The sequence below is a fragment of the Antedon bifida genome, chromosome 3 (assembly GCF_963402885.1).
Source record: "Antedon bifida chromosome 3, ecAntBifi1.1, whole genome shotgun sequence".
NCBI lineage: Eukaryota > Metazoa > Echinodermata > Crinoidea > Comatulida > Antedonidae > Antedon > Antedon bifida.
This window is the reverse complement of record NC_136228.1, coordinates 590,199-609,296: the sequence shown is the minus strand read 5'-3', so window position 1 is coordinate 609,296 and position 19,098 is coordinate 590,199. Positions and strand designations below refer to the sequence as shown.

The 19,098-nt window shown below is 34.6% G+C and overlaps 2 protein-coding genes across 2 annotated transcripts in view; both read right to left on the bottom strand.

Moving 5' to 3' along the window:
• The window catches only part of LOC144837610 (uncharacterized), a 163,349-nt gene that overhangs the window by 75,022 nt on the left and 69,229 nt on the right, over positions 1-19,098 (bottom strand). The window lies entirely within an intron of this gene.
• LOC144836972 (uncharacterized) lies at positions 3,003-9,351 on the bottom strand. Its single transcript, XM_078691933.1, has 11 exons — positions 8,817-9,351; positions 8,100-8,459; positions 7,822-7,860; positions 7,052-7,090; positions 6,137-6,541; positions 5,055-5,129; positions 4,780-4,845; positions 4,514-4,564; positions 4,241-4,288; positions 3,833-3,910; positions 3,003-3,163 (listed from the first exon to the last, which is right to left on the bottom strand). Exons 1-11 carry the CDS (start codon positions 9,349-9,351, stop codon positions 3,003-3,005), a joined length of 1,857 nt encoding a protein of 618 aa, XP_078548059.1.

Genomic DNA, 19,098 nt, shown 5'->3' with positions numbered 1-19,098 from the left:
TCTCAATTATTGTACCGTTGTATATATATATCGTCCTGAACTGACCTACTAGGCTTTACACTGCGCACGTACTACGCGCTTCGTGTGGTTATTGTGGTATCTACACTCCGTATAGATTATTACTTCGAGCCTAGGATACTTCCAGCTTTGGACATCGTTTGGCTGCTACAATACTCCATTACCGTATTCTAAATAGGGTAAGTAAAGACCGAATTACTTATTCCCTAAAATCCCAGCTGAGAATTACTTGACTAATTCTCAATATGTACTCAGAATAGGGCAAATATCTGAACAATCTCTCTGATTTAAAGGTACTAAACAGTAGTTCAAAACAATAATCAAAACTAATAGACTGAGGAGGGTGTTTAATGCAGAAATAAAAAAACACTTCAAAAAAGCGATTCAAGAAGAGGATACAGGTTTGATTGGTTTTAGCTAGGTTTTAAGTGCCTTATAGATTGCTTCCATCAGCCAAAATGGTAGTTGTAAAAAGTCCTGTAAGTAAGAAAGATGTTTCAAAAAAGTCTGATAGGCTAGCCCCAAGTACACAGCAGACAAAGGCCCAGAGTCAGCCAGGCATGACAGCTAGCAGACCTGTGAATAACCACAACAATAGAAGGCAAGGGGGCCTAGGCCTAGTAGTAGAAAAACAAAATGATGATGAATTCCAGTGTATATATGAAGAATGTCATATTAACATTGATGATAGCAAAGCTGTTATGTGTGAAAAGTGATCATGATGTATTGTTTTTTGAGTATACCTGTTCAAGAAATCCTATTGGAAGTGATGAGAAAAAACAAAAGAATTACGCAAAAGGTGATTATGAGAAACTAAATGATTCATTTGGGAAATTAAATTGGGATGCTCTGCTTGATGCTAAAAGTTGTAACCAGGCATGGGAAACATTTATGGAAATCTACAACGAAGAAACTGAAAAATATATACCTAAGAGGTCAATGAGAAAGAACATGAAACCTGTATGGCTGAAAGCTAGAATAAAGAAGAGTATAAAGAAGAAACACAAATTATACAAAAAGTACAGACAGACAAACCAGTACAAGGACTACCTTGAGTACAAGAAACAGAGGAATGTCGCAAGTGCAAACGTGAGAAAGGCACGTATAGAACATGAGCAAAAGTTAATGAAGAACTTTAAGAAAAATCCTAAGCCAGTGTACAAGTACATTAGGGAACAACAAAAAGTAAAAGAAGGTATAACTAATCTTGTAAAGGAAGATGGAAGTTTGACCGAAAGTGACCAGGAAGCAGTTGAAATGTTGAGCAAATTTTTTCAATCTGTATATACCCATGAACCAGATGGTGACCTACCCCAGTTTGATAGCAGAAACAGCGAAAACATTCTTGAAAATATTGTATTTTCGGAAGAAGATGTTCAGAAGAAATTAAATCAACAGCAAACAAACAAAGCTCCTGGTCCAGATGGTGTCCATCCTATGGTTCTGAACCAATGTGCCAGTTCTCTAGCTCATCCACTTACTATCATTTTCAAGCTCTCACTTGAGACAGGTAAATTACCAAAAGATTGGAAGACTGCAAATGTCACACCAATTTTCAAGAAAGGATCCAAGAAGAAAGCTGAAAATTATCGGCCTATCAGCCTAACATCAATACCATGTAAAGTTTTTTAATCAATCATCAAAGACAATGTGCTTGGCTTTGTTAAAGGAAGTAGAATGCTGTCTAGGTGTCAACATGGATTCCTAAGTGGTAGGTCTTGTCTTACAAATTTGCTACAAACATTCGAAACAGTCACTGAAGCTCTAGATAGTGGTGAAGATGTGGATATCGTATACCTTGATTATATGAAGGCGTTCGATAGCGTTCCACATCGAAGACTAATTCACAAGCTGATAGGCTATGGAATATCTGGTAAGACTATAAATTGGATAGCTGAGTTTCTGGCAGGAAGAACACAGAAAGTAATTGTAAGAAATACAACATCCAAGCCGGTAGATGTAGTGAGTGGAGTCCCACAAGGATCAGTCCTTGGCCCAATCCTATTCATCCTCTTCATAAACGATCTTCCAGATAAAATTATCAGCGCAGACTTTAACATGTTTGCAGATGATGCAAAGATTATAAAGACCATCAAAGAAAAATCGGATTCAAGAAAACTTCAAATTGATCTTGATAGGGCTCAGGAATGGTCAAAAGACTGGCTACTAAAATTCAATACCAGGAAATGCGAAGTGCTCCATGTTGGCAGAAAGACAGAGAAATCAGAATATTGTCTAAATGGAGAAACGTTATTGGCAGTAAACGAAGAAAAAGACCTTGGTGTTATCTTCACTAGCGACTGCAAGCCAAGCCGACAGTGTGCTGCAGCAGCAGCTAGAGCGACGAATAGTATGAGAACTGTCAAAAGAACATTCAAAAATATTGACAAAGAAAGTTTTCAGGTTATGTACAAGGCATACATCCGTCCACATATGGAATACTGTATACAGTCCTGGTCTCCTTACTATAACAAAGACAAAGAAATCTTGGAAAAGGTGCAGAGAAGAGCTACAAAGATGGTTAAGTCAATAAGTGATCTACCATATGATAAAAGGTTAGAATATCTTGATCTTCAACCATTAGAGACAAGAAGACTACGAGGAGATTTGATTGAAGCTTTCAAAATTTTGAAAGGCTTTGAGGATATTGACCCAAAAGATTTATTTAAATTGTCTCACAACATCAGAACCAGGGGACACAGCTTAAAACTATATCGTCCAAAACTTAGAGGAAATCTTATGTGCAGGGTCAACTTTTTTACCATCAGAGTCATACATCACTGGAATTCTCTGCCTAAATATGTAATACAAGCCTCTTCAGTGAACATCTTTAAGTCTAGACTTGACAACTATTTTCGGCTAGAAATGGAATCTAATAGGCACTAGCCTAAACTATTTCCATCAAACATTAAGTATAAGTAAGTATAAGTATATAATTATTTCATTACTAGTATTTTTTATTAGTCATATTCATTTAAATTGATTCAATAAATCACTCCTTCAAATTCACCTGTTTCTAATTTAACAATTCCTTGTGATCCATGTTCTATTCTATGTTCTATTTCATGTTTCATTCCATGTTCCATTCCATGTTCCACGATTGACGACATCTCTGTTGATGTATCAGATGAATTGTATGAATCCGCTAAAAAATACAAATTTACATTGATGTTTAATTTAGTCAAATTTTTCAAATTCCCATGACACTATTCAGGTTATGATGATGTACTAGACAAATCATTTGAATCTCCAAATAGCAAAAATTGACTTTGATGAGTTTAATCAAAGTCGGCCCCACGTCAAGTCAACCCCAAGTCAACTCGGCCTCAAGTCAACTCGGCCTCAAGTCAACTCGGCCTCACGTCAACTCAGCCAAAAACTAATCGGTCAACTCGGCTGAAATTTTATTAAACGTAAATAAAGGAAAGTTGGTGAAATCCTTCTTATTTTTTTTGCTAAATGTATTATTGTCTTAATATTAATATTCATTATAAGTCAGAATTATTTATAGGTAAAAAAATGTGAAGAAATATTATTTTATCAATCCCCTTCCTTTGCACCTTTTGCATTCCATACTTTAACGGGGCCGAGTTGACTGATTTTTTTTTGGCCGAGTTGATGTGAGGCCGAGTTGACTTGAGGCCGAGTTGACTTGAGGCCGAGTTGACTTGAGGCCGACTTGACTTGGGGCCGACTTGACTTTGGTCAAGACGGTTTAGGGCCGACTTGGATCGAAATCGTTTTCCTTACAATATGTTACTTTTATTTTCATCATCTGTTTATATTTTATTTATCAGTACAATTAACCACTTACCAACTTCATGCTCCATTGCCTTTGGTAAATCTTCATATTCTTTTTGCAGCATTTCTCCTTCATAGTACTTTGGTACATCTATAGAAGAAGTCAATTGAAATTCTAAAATACATTTTTGTCTTCAGATATTTAATGGATGCTCTTATAATACTAATATTTACTGTAGCCCAGTGGTCTAATTTAATAAGATATTTGCATATTGAGCAGAAAAACAGACCTACATAATTTCATTTAACTTTTTTGTCAAAGGAAAACTACACAGGGCCTACAAAGAAAAAACAATAAAAAGCCAAACTGGAAAGAAAAATACATAAAATATAATTTTTAATGAACGAAAGGTAATATTCTTAAGAATTTTGGACTGATTTGATTGTTGACTAATTTAATCTGACGAAAAATAAAACATACCTTTGAGGTAGCTAGAACTTCTAAATAGCTTTGATGGTCCAGGTTGATCTATTAAAAATAGTATTATACATATTGATTTTAATAAACAGACAATGTAGAGATAGGTGGCTTAAAATGTTTGTAAGAGAAGTTTTCTCAATTAAGTCTTATAGGCAATGGGGTAACATTACATATTAATATATACAAATTAAAGTATAACAATCACAATATCTGGAATATTGTTATGAGATTCATTTAAAAAAACCTCATTTGCCAACAAAGAATACCACATACCTGGATCTGGACTTAAAGACCTCTTAAATTGTTTTGATGTTCCAACTTTATCTGTAAAATATAGTTAATATTATAACATCAAAGCCAAGCTGTTTGTTTCGCGCGTACGGCTCCCCGTCGGGGAATTTGGGCCTCCACACCCTGCCTCCACCCCCCCCCCCCACCCGTCGGGCAAATCCAGGCGCCACCACTGATATAAATATGCAATGTCAAAACTATGACTGATTGATCAATGCTCACCTTTCTATGACACTGCAATGACTCACCTGTTTGTGATTTGGGTAATGTATGTTCTTCTTTATCACTGATTGACGATTCCTCAGATTCAGATTCTATCGGAGAAAAAACAACAAAAAGATCAGAATCACCTAATAGCCAAAACCATTTAAATAAATATGGGATGATGTTTAATTTAATAAAACACCTATTTTGTTAAACTATGAAGAGTGATGGAATGTTCAGTTTTCTATGACCCTAGTGCCAAAAGAAAAATAAAATATTTTGTTTGAAGAATACTTATTGCATAACTACAATGACTCACCTGTTAGTGATTTTGGTGATCTTTGTTCTTCTTTAATATTGATAAACAGTTCCTCAGATTCCATGTCCAATTCCTCTGAAAATACAAGAATAATAATATAGAAAAGTGAGACAAGGTCTACTACTGTTTACAATGTTCAATACAAAAGCTCAATGATTCAAAAACTGAGTTTTTTGTGATTTCATCTAATAGGCATGTTAAGGCTATACCCCAACTTGATTTGAAAATCGGTGAATCTATAATCACCCCATCCAGTAAGATTAAAAATCTTGGTATCATGCTTGATAACCAACTCTCTATGAAAAATCATGTTAGTACATTGCGTAGTAGGGTAAACTTCCATCTTCGTAATTTGAGTAGGATTCGGTGTTTCATAGACCGCTCTACTTGTACACATGCAGTAAGATCTTTAATTCTTTCCCGACTGGACTATGGCAACTCTTTGCTCGGTGGATTGGCTGTTTCAGACGTCCGACGTTTGCAAACACTGCAAAATAGCGCTGCACGTCTTATTTTTCAAGCTATCAAGCGCACCACTGCGTCTCCCCTCATTGGGGAGCTGCATTGGTTGCCTGTCCAGCAGAGGATTGAATTCAAGATCTTAGTGCATGTGTACAACTGTCTGTATGGCTCAGCACCTGGTTATTTACAGGACCTTATAAACAAACACAATTCTGGTCGGCATGGACTTCGATCTACCCAAGACCATACCCGTCTTGCCATCCCCAAGACCAAGAGGTCGTTTGGCGATAAGTGTTTTTCTGTCATCGGTCCTAGATTGTGGAATAACTTACCATCTTATATTCGTGAAGCCATAAATGTGCAATATTTCAAGAAAATGTTAAAAACCTATCTCTTTCCTAAATAATGTTTATGATATTCGGTAACTTTTTGTATAGGCCCTCATAGTTTTTATATATATATATTTTTGTATTTTCATTCCATTTTCTATTTTTTGTATTTTGTAAGTTTTGTTGAGTATATAGTATTTTCTATTGTACAGCGCTTTGGTCACTTGGAAAAGTGCTATATAAATCCAAAATTAAATAAAATAAATAAACAATAAATCACAAATGTCTTACCAAATTCTTCTAGTTGCTGTAGTGCATTTGTGTAATCTTGTTCATGAATTGTAAAATCAATCAATGGTTCATTCTGGTCTTCATCTGTTACTAATATTTGTGTTAAATCTTGTTGTAGACTTTTGTTAGAATACATGTCCCATAGCTCTTCCAATGCTTCAGTGTCATGTGACACTAGATGTAGCACTATACTTCCAGTTTCTACTTTCTTAAACTCTATGTGCATTCTCTCAAAATAAATAGTGAGCTGTTTTATTATTTCATGAACTTCCTTGACTGTTTTGGTACTAAACTCTTTCTGTTTTTCCATTAATTTGAATAGGAGTTCAAGTGCATTGGGTTGCTCATGATCATTGGCTGATAAACAACTTTGATTTCTAACCAGACTTACTAATAATTGCACACCTTGAAAGATAAAATATTATAAATGTTTATTATTGTGGTTTTGTTCTAAAATAATTCTCTGTATAAAAACAAGATATAAAAGTAAATTGTTCATTCTAATAAATGACAAATATATTGTACATATTTTAATTAAACAATTTGGATCTTTTCTATGTGTTTTTGTACTTGAATAATAAATAATAACTTTAGTAAAAACAGAGCTAAATAAATAATTTAAACTAATATAGTACAAACTCACAGAATAAATAAAAAAATCAATGATTCCTATGTACAATCATTTGTTTTTGGAACTTTATAAATGTCTATAATTGCAAAATTGCATCATGTGGTACAGAAAGATAAATATTTAAATTAAATCATCAATGAGGTAAGATAATTAGCAAAGTCTATATCAATTAGTCAAGAAATAGAGAGTCAACTTTCATAATAGAAAATAATAAATTACACGCATAGTTGACCATGCCAATAGTCATTTCCAATATCTGTAAATCTTTTAAAAAGGTAAGTTACCATGTCTTTTTTCCTGTTCAGTTTCTGGTGATGAACCCTCTGTAAGATGAATTTATTAAAAGAATTTAAGTCACATTGCAAAGTTAACTTTATAAAATCTTGGCTGTATTGAAAAAATGTGTCAAGATTTATGTGGTTTACCATATAGTAACTAATGCTATTTCTAACAAAGTGCGAGGCAGCGAGGCACGCAAGGCAGGGAAGGCAAGCGAGGCAAGTCAGAAATGTATGCGAGGCATCGTTTTACCATCATTAAAAATGCGAGGCATCATTTCATCATTTCCCAAAACTGCGAGGCAGGAAATCACCGAAATTGAAGTAGGCCCGCTAGTTTCATTTAGCACCTGCCTTGTATTTTAACTCGAAATTTGTTAACCAACTTTATCCTGAATACCACACCTTAGAATTAGTAGGCCTACTTTAATGAAGAAAAATCACATAAAAGTAACAATAAATCCGTTAAATTGGTGATTTTACAGACGTTTTCCTCGCATACTGTTCGCGAATTTTGCACTCAATGTTCAATTTTTTGGTTTCTATGGAACGCCATAAGAGCAAAATTATGATGTCTTGCACAAATATTTGCCGTGCCTCGCATACCTCGCACTTTGTTAACACTCTCTAACATGTCAATCGCGGTCCTTTTCTAGGGTACACTCTGACTGTTTCACTTTGGTACACACATAGTTGACTATGCCAATAGTCATTTCCGATATCTATAATTAAACTTTTTATTTGATTTAGTCTTTTATACAAAAAAAGTAAATTACCATCACTTTTTTCCTGTTCAGTTTCTGGTGATGAACCCTCTGTAAGATGAATTTATTAAAAGAATTTAAGTCACACTGAAAAGTTAACTTTATAAAATCTTGGTTGTTTTGAAAAAAAAAAAAATACTATTTCTAAAATGTCTATGGTGGTCCTTTTCTAGGGTACACTCTGACTGATTCACTTTGGGTTTACCTATTTAGCCTTCTAGTGGATTATATACGCTTGATCAATATTTATTAACTAAGTATTAAATTTCCTCTATTTGATTAAATTATACCTTTTTCTGTTAGTTCCTTTAAAGCATTCATGTATTCCTTGTCGTCAATGTTGGTTGTCCAGGTATCTAAAAAATCTTTCTTGTTTTTTGTTACAAAGATGTCTGCCAAATCATTGATTAGCTCTTTCTTTATGTGCATGTCCAGTAAGTCTTTCAAAGCTTCTCGATTACTTGCATACAGTCGAAATACTAGTGATGATTTTGGATCTTTGACTCCCAATCCATTAAATTTGAAGAATGGCCAAATACTTTGGTTCAATCTGTTGAAACTTTGCTTAACATATTTTGAAACTGTATTCAGCAGACTCAAACTGGAGTTTGTGTTGGGGTGTAAATTGATTGTTCCTTGAATTACTACGCCTTTTAAACAAACAAAACATAAAAGATATAAATACATAATAATATACAACAAATGATATTACAAACAAGTGAATGAAATCAGGGTGCGAGTATTAAGGACACATTTTAGATGTAGTTTACAAGAGAAATAAATTTTTTTTAAATAGCTGAAACAGCTTAAAATTCACACCTGTGTAAAACACTGGTTTCCAGTATAAGTACCATGAAAGGTACAGTGTAATGCATAAAAATAACACTCAAACAAAGAACAGAAAGACTGGGTAATGTGAATAAAAATCAATATGCAAAACACTAAATACAATTATTTTTCATTATTTTTTTTTATAATAGCTTGTGAGCAAGAAGTACTGTACATACCTCTATCTAACAATATGTTCTTTGCACGTTGTCCAAGGCGACAGGCAAACCTTTTTATTTTGTCTGGTTCATCTGCTAATTCTCCGCTAATTTCCAGTTTTAGTACTGTGTCCCAAATATTTTGACAATCTAAATCTTTTAGCTTATAGTAAGAAATAACACCCTTGAATGCATCTGGGTCAACTTGTCTTAATGCTTTGAACAATTTTCCTCTGTAAGATGACAATTTGTTTTCATCTCTACTCTCCACATTGTTATCTTTCATATACTGAATTACAATATCTACAGCCTCCTTCAATTCGGTCAGTGTGGCAATCTCGAGAAGAAGCTGAACTTTAGTAGGAGTAATAACACCTTTGTCTTGTAGTGCATTGAGTAGATCGTTAGCCCCATTATCTTTACAGGTAATGTCCCCTACAGCTAACTGATCAAACAAGACTAACCGCAACCACAGGTATTTGTTACCTTTATAATGTTTACTAAGATCAGCTTTCAAATCAGAGAACTTCTCCTTTTCAGCATCACCTTGTGCCATTTCAGCAAACATAGTACCAGTCTGCAAAAAAAAAAAAATGCGCCATGATTTTCAAGCAAATCGTACCGCACATGAATTGTGTAATTTTTTTTTAAATATATTTTTTATATTATTACTACAACTTGCCTGATATTAAGTTAAGATTAAGATTTAAGTGTTGTTCATTTGTATTTGATACAATTATTAGTTTATTTTGTACTGGTGAAACCAGGCTTAACGCTCTATATTGAGCTTATTTGGTCTTTTCCAGGCTTTGCATCTTTTATTTAATACTTTGAATTAATCTGTAACAACTTATCAAGTGTGATGCAATGTGAAATAAAAACGAATGAACGAATGTAAAATAATGACATACGTGCATGTCAAAGTTTAAAAACTGTGAGCTTGAAAATGGGTAATTTTATGCAAATTTGTGTAAAAATATGCCTATTTTAATAATTCTGCTACTACACAGTACATGCCTATGAAGCTGCATACAACATCCTTCTACCGCGTTATCTGTGTCCCATGACTTCCTCAATCAGTCATGCATGCTATACAATATTACAACTGTTAATAATAATAGGAAACACTGGAATAATACAATTCAACCACTAAAATAAAACCAGTTAATAATGGTCAAGTAATCAAATTGTCAAATAATCAACTATTAAGTACAATTACTAGTCTTCACTAATGAAACTACAATTGGCAGCTAAATGTAACAGCCTTAAATTACACATTACATTATTGTACTATTTTCAGAACTTTCTTTTCTAACGCAGACGAAGTTGTGAGTTTTTCCATTAAAATATATTTTTATCTTTTGTTTTTGGCGAGTGAGTTGTTAAGACAGTGGAACTGTATAATATGTAGCCATAACATTGGCAAAGGTTTGAGGCTCACTCACTTTATGGTTCTGGTGGTAGAACAAGTCTTCTCGGATAAGGACTATAAACCATAGGTCTAGCTAATGTTCACTTTAAAGAACCTAGTACATCTTTCAAGCAAGTAAGGGTTACCTCAGCCACTGACACACACAGCTACCCAGTATAAAGAAATTGGACTAATTTTGTGGTAAGTTTCTATTTGGGAAGTAATTCCCAGGGTGCTAATTTTGGTTGACTACATAAATCATCGTGTCTATGGAGAATGTGGATGGCTTAAAGTTGTAGAGTGAGCCCTCTGTTGATAAAGATGATAAATCAACAATGCAGAATTTGTTGATTGACTTAAATGTGTAGAGTGAGCCCTCTGCTACAGGAATACAATAACATTATTGTTATTTCACCAGATTGAATGTATTCAATATACTTTAGGATTTATAATTTACACTGCTGGACATGACAAAACTAAATTGTGTTACTACTAATAAACATTAATTAAAGTATATCAAAACAAAAAACATAAAAAATAAAGATGAATAATATCAAACTTTCAATCGTGTCATTTTATAGTTAATATTCACTTTTGCCCAACAAATTTATGATAATAATGATTGTGCTAAATAAAAAAGACAAGGTAAACAGGTAAATTTAAACAATAATTGATTTCCTTGGATTTAATCTTTTAAAGTAATGTAAAACTTTATTCACTATTACATTTTACATCAATGTATCCATTTCTTTTGCTTAATTTATTTTAGAAGAGTTACTGTCCGTTTTACCCTATTAGTACTGTATAACTTATATCTGACAGACTTTTATTAATTACAATTTCTATGTATACATTTAGTTTTACTGTATATGCAAATGACAATAAAAGGAAATGATGATTTCCACTAATGAATGAATAGGCCTATTTTAATATTTCATTTTTGTTTCTTTTTTCTAAACCTAATTCAGTACACAGCATCTAGCTTTAACATCCCATGAAACAAAATTACATTAATATAAATAGGAGTAGGCCTATGTTGATTCCATTGTAACCTGGATTTAAAGCTCGGGAATATACAGAAATAATAACACGAAACTACGGGAAATTAAAGAACAACGTGTGGTTTATTTTTCACTGAATCATCTCACGAGGTTTCCTCAGAGAAGAGACCCGCGCATAGTTACAGTATGACACGTCAAAGGTGCATTACATATGAGGGGATAACTTAACACCCCCACATCACCTCATAATCTTAAACCACTACAAAAATAACAAACAAAATTCAATATAACAATAACAATTTCTGTAACATTTTAACATCAACTATTCTCCAAATAGAAATATTTTAAATTTCTCTAGTTTAACCTTGGTGGCTGGTTTAGTTAAAATATCTGCCACCATGTCTTCTGTTGGGCAATACTGGATATCTATTTGTCCCTCTTTTAAGACATCCCTTATAAAATGATACCGTATATCTATATGCTTAGACCTATGTCTTTGCACTGGATTTCTGCTTAATGCTATAGCACCTTGGTTATCACATGAAATATGAGCACATTTAAACTCATTGGGACAGATATCATTTAACAACTGCAGTAGGTAAAGGGCCTCCTGTGTTGCAGCCCCAAGACCCATATATTCAGACTCACAGGTGGATAGTGCCACAGTAGGCTGTCTTCTGGTTTTCCAAGATATTGGAGCACTACATTCATTCAAACTAAAGATATACCCAGTGGTACTCTTCCTATCATCCGAACTAGCCCAATCAGAATCACAATACGAGGTTAATTTCATTGAATCAGATTTTCTGTAAACTAATTTATGATTTACAGTACCTTTTAGGTATCTTAATACATGTTTTGCTGTGGTTAAATCCTCTAACTTGGGGTCAGCTAAACTTCTGGAGAGTTTACTGACAACCCATGTAATATCTGGTCTTGTACATGTAGCTAGATAAATTAAACTTCCAACTATTTCCCTGTATCTGTCTAATTGTACTTTCTCATTATTTGGACCGGTGCCGGTCTGTACTTCACAGGGGGTTGACCTTGTCTTACAGTTAGACATATTAAATTTTTCAAGTACTTTCAGTGTATATCGTGTTTGGTTCATAGTTATCTTATCGGCTTCTTGTTTAAAATCAATTCCAAGGAAATAGCTGATTTCCCCAAGGTCTTTCATTTTAAACTCATTTTTCATATTTGTCTTAAAATCACTAAGTACATTCTCATTTGTGGCTGCAATTAATATATCGTCAACCCATATTACAACAATTACTAAGTCATCTTTGTTGCGTTTTGTATATACACAGTAGTCTGCTGGGTTTCTTTTAAAACCATTACTCTTCAAGTGGTTGTGCAACAGCTGATTCCAATTTCTACCTGACTGTTTAAGCCCGTATAATGACTTGTTCAATTTTAATACTAATTTTTCGCCATTTTCTGACTTAATTTCGTAACCTTCAGGTTGGCTTAAGTATATTTCGGTATCGATATCTGCATTTAAGTATGCAGATTTTACATCCATCTGATGGATTATAAGGTTATGTTGTACAGATATTTGCATTAATGTTCTAATTGAGGTCAAATTGGCTGTGGGCGAGAATGTCTCATGATAGTCTATGCCTTTTATTTGTTTAAAACCCTTGGCAACGTATCTTGCCTTGTACGTGTGATTACCCTCGGCCGATTCCTTTATAGCAAATACCCATTTTCCGCCAATGAGATGTTTGTCATTGGGTAATGTGACTATCTTAAAGGTGTTATTATCTTTCAATGATTGTAATTCTTCATCCATTGCCCTTTTCCAACTTTCTGAATATTGGGAATTGGTAGCTTCTGTATAGGTTAAGGGAACATTTTGACATGACATATGATAGATCGAATCATCACTGTCAAATTCAGTCTCATACTCCTGTAGGTAATTGGGATACTTTCTCTCCCTTTGAGGGTACCTTCTGTGGGCATCATCATTATCTACCCTATTGTTGTCATTTTCCTCTAAGTTATCATAATTAACATTTGGGGTATTTTCATGTTCAATAATTTGGGATTCATTTGTGTTCTCATTATCCTCTAAGTTTACATTTGTTTCGTCACTTTCATCTGTCTGTGTTTGTTGGTTGGTGTTAGATGTTTGGTCAGATATAATTTTGATCAATCTGAATTTCTGAACTTTGCCAGTGTTTGGGTCATAGATCAAATATGCTGGACTAGATGAATCATATCCCAGAAATATACCACGCTTACTCTTAGGTTCTAGTTTCTTTGAGTTATGTATGTATGTGTAGCAAGGTTTTCCAAAAATGTGCATTTTTCCCAAATTTGGTTTATACCCTGTCATGGTCTCAAAAGGAGTCTTATTTAGGCGTTGGTTGAAACAACGGTTTCTTATATAGGCCGCTGCTCTTACTGCATAAGTCCATAAGGACTTTGGCAGTGAAGATTCCAGCAAAAGACATCTACCCATTTCAAAAAGAGTGCGCCAATTACGTTCCGCGGTTCCATTTTGATGGGGTGAATTTGGAGATGAAAACTCATGTTTAATACCTCTATCTGTCATTAGGCTTTTGAAGTCAGAACTGACATATTCACCACCGTTATCAGTTCGCAAGCACTTAACCTTGCCTATTGGGGCACAGTCAGAAAGAAATTGTTTGGTAGCTGTTGCAGCATCACTTTTCATTCTGAGGAAGTAAACAAAAACAAAACCAGAATGGTCATCGGTAAATGATATGGCGTATTTGAATTCGTCTTTAGCCAATGGTGATATTGGCCCTGCCAGATCGGAATGTACTAAGGCTAATGGACAATTGGCCCTTTTGTCTGGTTCTCTATTTCTTACATTAACAAATTTACCTTCAGTGCATATGTTACAGGTTTCATTAACTTTACTACCTTTGATTTCCATGCCGTCCACTACCTTTTCTAATTTTAGTACATCGTCAAAGTTACAATGTCCTAGGACTCTATGCCAATATTGTAAATCTTTAACAAGGCTTACTTTATCTACTTCTCTAGGTGCACTTGTGGTTGGTAAGTAGTATAGGTTGTCAATAATACTCATTTTGAATGTTCTTCCAGAATTAGTGATTGTGTTTTCTTCTTTACTAAGGGTTACTATTGCTCCTGTTGTCGTTGCAGCTCTTACGCTCATTATATTGTGTTGGTACGTTGGTATGTACAGGGCATTTTTTAAGACAGTTTCTACTTTCTCGTTGTTTTCATCTATCAGGTTTATGTGTGCATGTCCTCTCTTTACTGCAACACCTTTTGCTACGCTACCATCCGCAAGTTCAATAGTATGATTAAGGCTTTTAAAGGTTGGATCGAAACTGGAGAATTTCTCTCGGTCATTTACTACATGTGAGGTGCAGCCAGTGTCTACTAAAATACCATCTTGACATGTTATGTTTTCTGACGCTTGAAAGAAAAAGGAATGTTCAAATCCATCCTCCGCTTTCTTTATTTTGTCCTTTGGTTTATTTCTGAAACAGTCCTTGTCAAGGTGATTGGCATTCTTGTGGTATTTACAGGTTTTTGTAGGGCAATCTTTTATCAAGTGGTTAGGTGATCCGCACTCGTAGCATTTTCTGGGGTTTTGTGGGTTTCCAACTTTCATCACTCTGTCGTTAATAGATTCTGGTGTATTTAGTTTCTCTGATTCTGCAAACTTTCTTAGGGATGTTTTAAATTCTACAAAAGATATGTCTTTTTCTTGTGTATTTATGTATATTTTAAATGGAGCGTATGTTCCAGGTAAACCTTTTAATACCATGGCTGTTAGAAGTGCGTCACTAGGTGTTTCTTTTGCTCTTTGTAATGATGTGATAATCTTTTCCACTCTGATAATGAACGATGTGCAATCTTCCTCACCCATTTCAAGTGTTGTTAGTTTGGTGTAAAGTTGGACCACTTTTGGCTTTGACTTGCTAGAATATTCAGATCTTAAGATAGATAGGGCTTTTCTTCCGTCGTCAGTTGCATCGTTAATGATCAGCGATAACGACTTATCGTCTAGGAATTGTATCAGCTCCGAATACGCCTTTTCATTTTTATGGTTATCTTCGTCGGTGGCTGGCTCCGGCTGTGTAGACGTAATCGTGTTTTTCAGCGGTGGTTTCAGCGTGTTGAGGTACCCTAGAAATTTTACTTCCCAAAGTTCATATTTTTCTTCATCTCCGCTAAAAAGAAGTCTTTGAAAACGGCTGGGCCCATAACCTGTTGATTCCATTGTAACCTGGATTTAAAGCTCGGGAATATACAGAAATAATAACACGAAACTACGGGAAATTAAAGAACAACGTGTGGTTTATTTTTCACTGAATCATCTCACGAGGTTTCCTCAGAGAAGAGACCCGCGCATAGTTACAGTATGACACGTCAAAGGTGCATTACATATGAGGGGATAACTTAACAGCCTACACATACATTATATTATGGCCCTATCAATGAAATGTCACAGAATGAGAATTAAATCATTCATGGATTGCAAGTAAAATAAATAATTAGACAAATTATAGGTGAGATTGATTATAAAAACAGATCAATTGAGTAATTGGAATTAGTGTAAATACACTACTACTACAGCAGTTACTACCTAACTTAAACCTAGTGTCAGAGTGGGCTACAAGTGGAACGACAAGACATTCCAGGGCCAAGCTGTACTCGGTGGAGACTTCCCATCGGCTGGAGGTAAATCTGTGCTGAGCTAGGCCTGGCCCCTAAAACTACTATTAGTTACTAGTAGGCCTAGGCTAGCTCTAGCTAGTAAGTAGGCTAATTGGTAGGGACATTAATTGTTACAATGTTAAAAGTATAGTGCTGTACATACTTGAAAACCTGTCGGAATTTATTGGAAAAGAACAAGTTGAATCAACATGGTGGCGGTCCTGTTTTCATCGTTTGTTCTCATTACCACCACCACTACCAGGTCAGCGTCGTGGTGTAGCCAAAGAGCCCTGGAAATGGGAATTCCCCTTTCTGGAATGACGTCATTGAATATCTTGCTTGATGTTGCCCAATCGTATCTTCTGCAGCTGTGACGTTGACCGGGAAGGAAAATAAGAATTCATCGGAAAGGAAATAAGAATTCATTACTTAAACGGTCTGCTATCGTTTATATTATTCTAAATCATATTATCTTTAAGGTTTTGTAGGCCTTCCTACTAAATGAAATTATTTAACGAAAATGTAGAAGCGTTAATTATTCATACCCTTTTTTCAAAATATTTCATAACATATGTAATATAAAAATGACAATCCATCAACAATAGATTTTTAAGTTCTGTATTGTTCTGTATTTTACTGTATCATGTTTATGTAAATAATACAGGCCTATTACAAGGTCTTTCTATCCCAAACTACTTTACAGTAAAATGTCCATCCAGCCAAAACATAACCAAAGACAACGCAGAAATCATTTCATTAATATTATTTGTACTTTCATTAAACGTTGTACAGTTGGGTTGTGGTATTATTTCTTCATTCAGTTTTTTTTTGTTCAGTAATTTCTTGAATTTTTGTGACATCAGTTTATACAGAAATAGATTCGCACATTTTTTCGATCATTAAAATTATTATTTAAAAAGAATCAACAACATTATAAGATGTGCATCATCCATGTATTTAATAGCAAAGCTTAAGAATTTTAAATCAGTAGGCCTACCGTGGGCATTTCTAGAATTTGTTGCCAGAAAGATGTTCAAAATAATTTGGGATCTGATTATTTCGGCCACCAGTTTATGAACTCTTACTACATCTTTATTGAGTACAAGGGTTAGGGTGGCTAAGCATCGGCTTTACTCACTATTTTTACCCAGCGTGATGTGTTTTTATAGAACCGAACCGAACCGAAACGCACCCCCATCCACAAAATAAAAAATAAATCCCCAAATTAGATATTGTTTATAATTAAAAATACTACAGAAAGGACTATGGTAATTAAAATATGTATTTATTTCATATTCGTATATACATTTATATATTACATTCTGAAAATATACATAGTGAAAACCAAGGTGCTCCATTTTATTTATAGTACTATTTTGTTTTAACTGGAATGTACAAACAAATACCAGAGAAGCCCTTTTTACTGAGAAGTATATGTTGACTGAAAATGCACAGTAACAACCACTGTACTACATTTACAACCCTCCTGCCCCAATTAACACAAGTATATGCTATTGACTGAAAATGCACAGTAACAACCACTGTACTTCATTTACAACCCCCCTGCCCCAATTAACACAAGTATGCTATTGACTGAAAATGCACAGTAACAATCACTGTACTTCATTTACAACCCCCCTGCCCCAATTAACACAAGTATGCTATTGACTGAAAATGCACAGTAACAATCACTGTACTTCATTTACAACCCCCCTGCCCCAATTAACACAAGTATGCTATTGACTGAAAATGCACAGTAACAATCACTGTACTTCATTTACAACCCCCCTGCCCCAATTAACACAAGTATGCTATTGACTGAAAATGCACAGTAACAATCACTGTACTTCATTTACAACCCCCCTGCCCCAATTAACACAAGTATGCTATTGACTGAAAATGCACAGTAACAACCACTGTACTTCATTTACAACCCCCCTGCCCAATTAACACAAGTATATGCTATTGACTGAAAATGCACAGTAACAACCACTATACTTCATTTACAACCCCCTGCCCCAATTAACACAAGTATATGCTATTGACTGAAAATGCACAGTAACAACCACTATACTTCATTTACAACCCCCTACCCCAATTAACACAAGTATATGCTGTTGACTGAAAATGCACAGTAACAACCACTGTACTTCATTTGCAACCCCCTGCCCCAATTAACACAAGTATATGCTATTGACTGAAAATGCACAGTAACAACCACTGTACTTCATTTGCAACCCCCTGCCCCAATTAACACAAGTATATGCTATTGACTGAAAATGCACAGTAACAACCACTATACTTCATTTACAACCCCCTACCCCAATTAACACAAGTATATGCTATTGACTGAAAATGCACAGTAACAACCACTATACTTCATTTACAACCCCCTACCCCAATTAACACAAGTATATGCTGTTGACTGAAAATGCACAGTAACAACCACTGTACTTCATTTGCAACCCCCTGCCCCAATTAACACAAGTATATGCTATTGACTGAAAATGCACAGTAACAACCACTGTACTTCATTTGCAACCCCCTGCCCCAATTAACACAAGTATATGCTATTGACTGAAAATGCACAGTAACAACCACTATACTTCATTTACAACCCCCTACCCCAATTAACACAAGTATATGCTATTGACTGAAAATGCACAGTAACAACCACTGTACTTCATTTACAACCCCCCTGCCCCAATTAACACAAGTATATGCTATTGACTGAAAATGCACAGTAACAACCACTGTACTACATACACAAATTTATAATATTTTCCAGGAAGCTCTGTCTACACTATCAAACTAGTTTGACAAAAAAAGTGTGATGTGCCCAAATATGGTAGTGATATATGCCATATATGGGCACATCACATTTTGTCACATAAAGTTTGATGGTGCAGACAGAACTTCATGGAAAATTATAAAAATAAATGAACAGCGCCATCTTCTGTTCTGGTGTGAATGTAGCTTTATTTATAAAGATAAAAATTAGAAACAATTAAATATTGTTTACCTGTCATTTATTTGTATATATAGATAAACCATGAAGGTATAATAAACATAATTCACAAGAAAAGGAAAGAACTATTTTAAAAACTAAATGGTTGTACAGTTTTCAGTGAATAAAAATTGAGAGAATAGTTGAAGAATTATGATCACGATGAAAATCCCCTCATAGCAACATTCAAATCCTGTGAAACTAACAATTTTAAAC

Excerpts from the sequence above, each read along its gene's own strand:
- LOC144836972 (XM_078691933.1), bottom strand. The coding sequence starts at position 9,351 with ATGGCACAAGGTGATGCTGAAAAGGAGAAGTTCTCTGATTTGAAAGCT. Across the intron at positions 6,542-7,051 it reads TGAACAGGAAAAAAGACATG|GTGTGCAATTATTAGTAAGT; the intron begins GTAACTTACCTT and ends TTATCTTTCAAG. Across the intron at positions 4,289-4,513 it reads GTCTTTAAGTCCAGATCCAG|ATCAACCTGGACCATCAAAG; the intron begins GTATGTGGTATT and ends TATTTTTAATAG.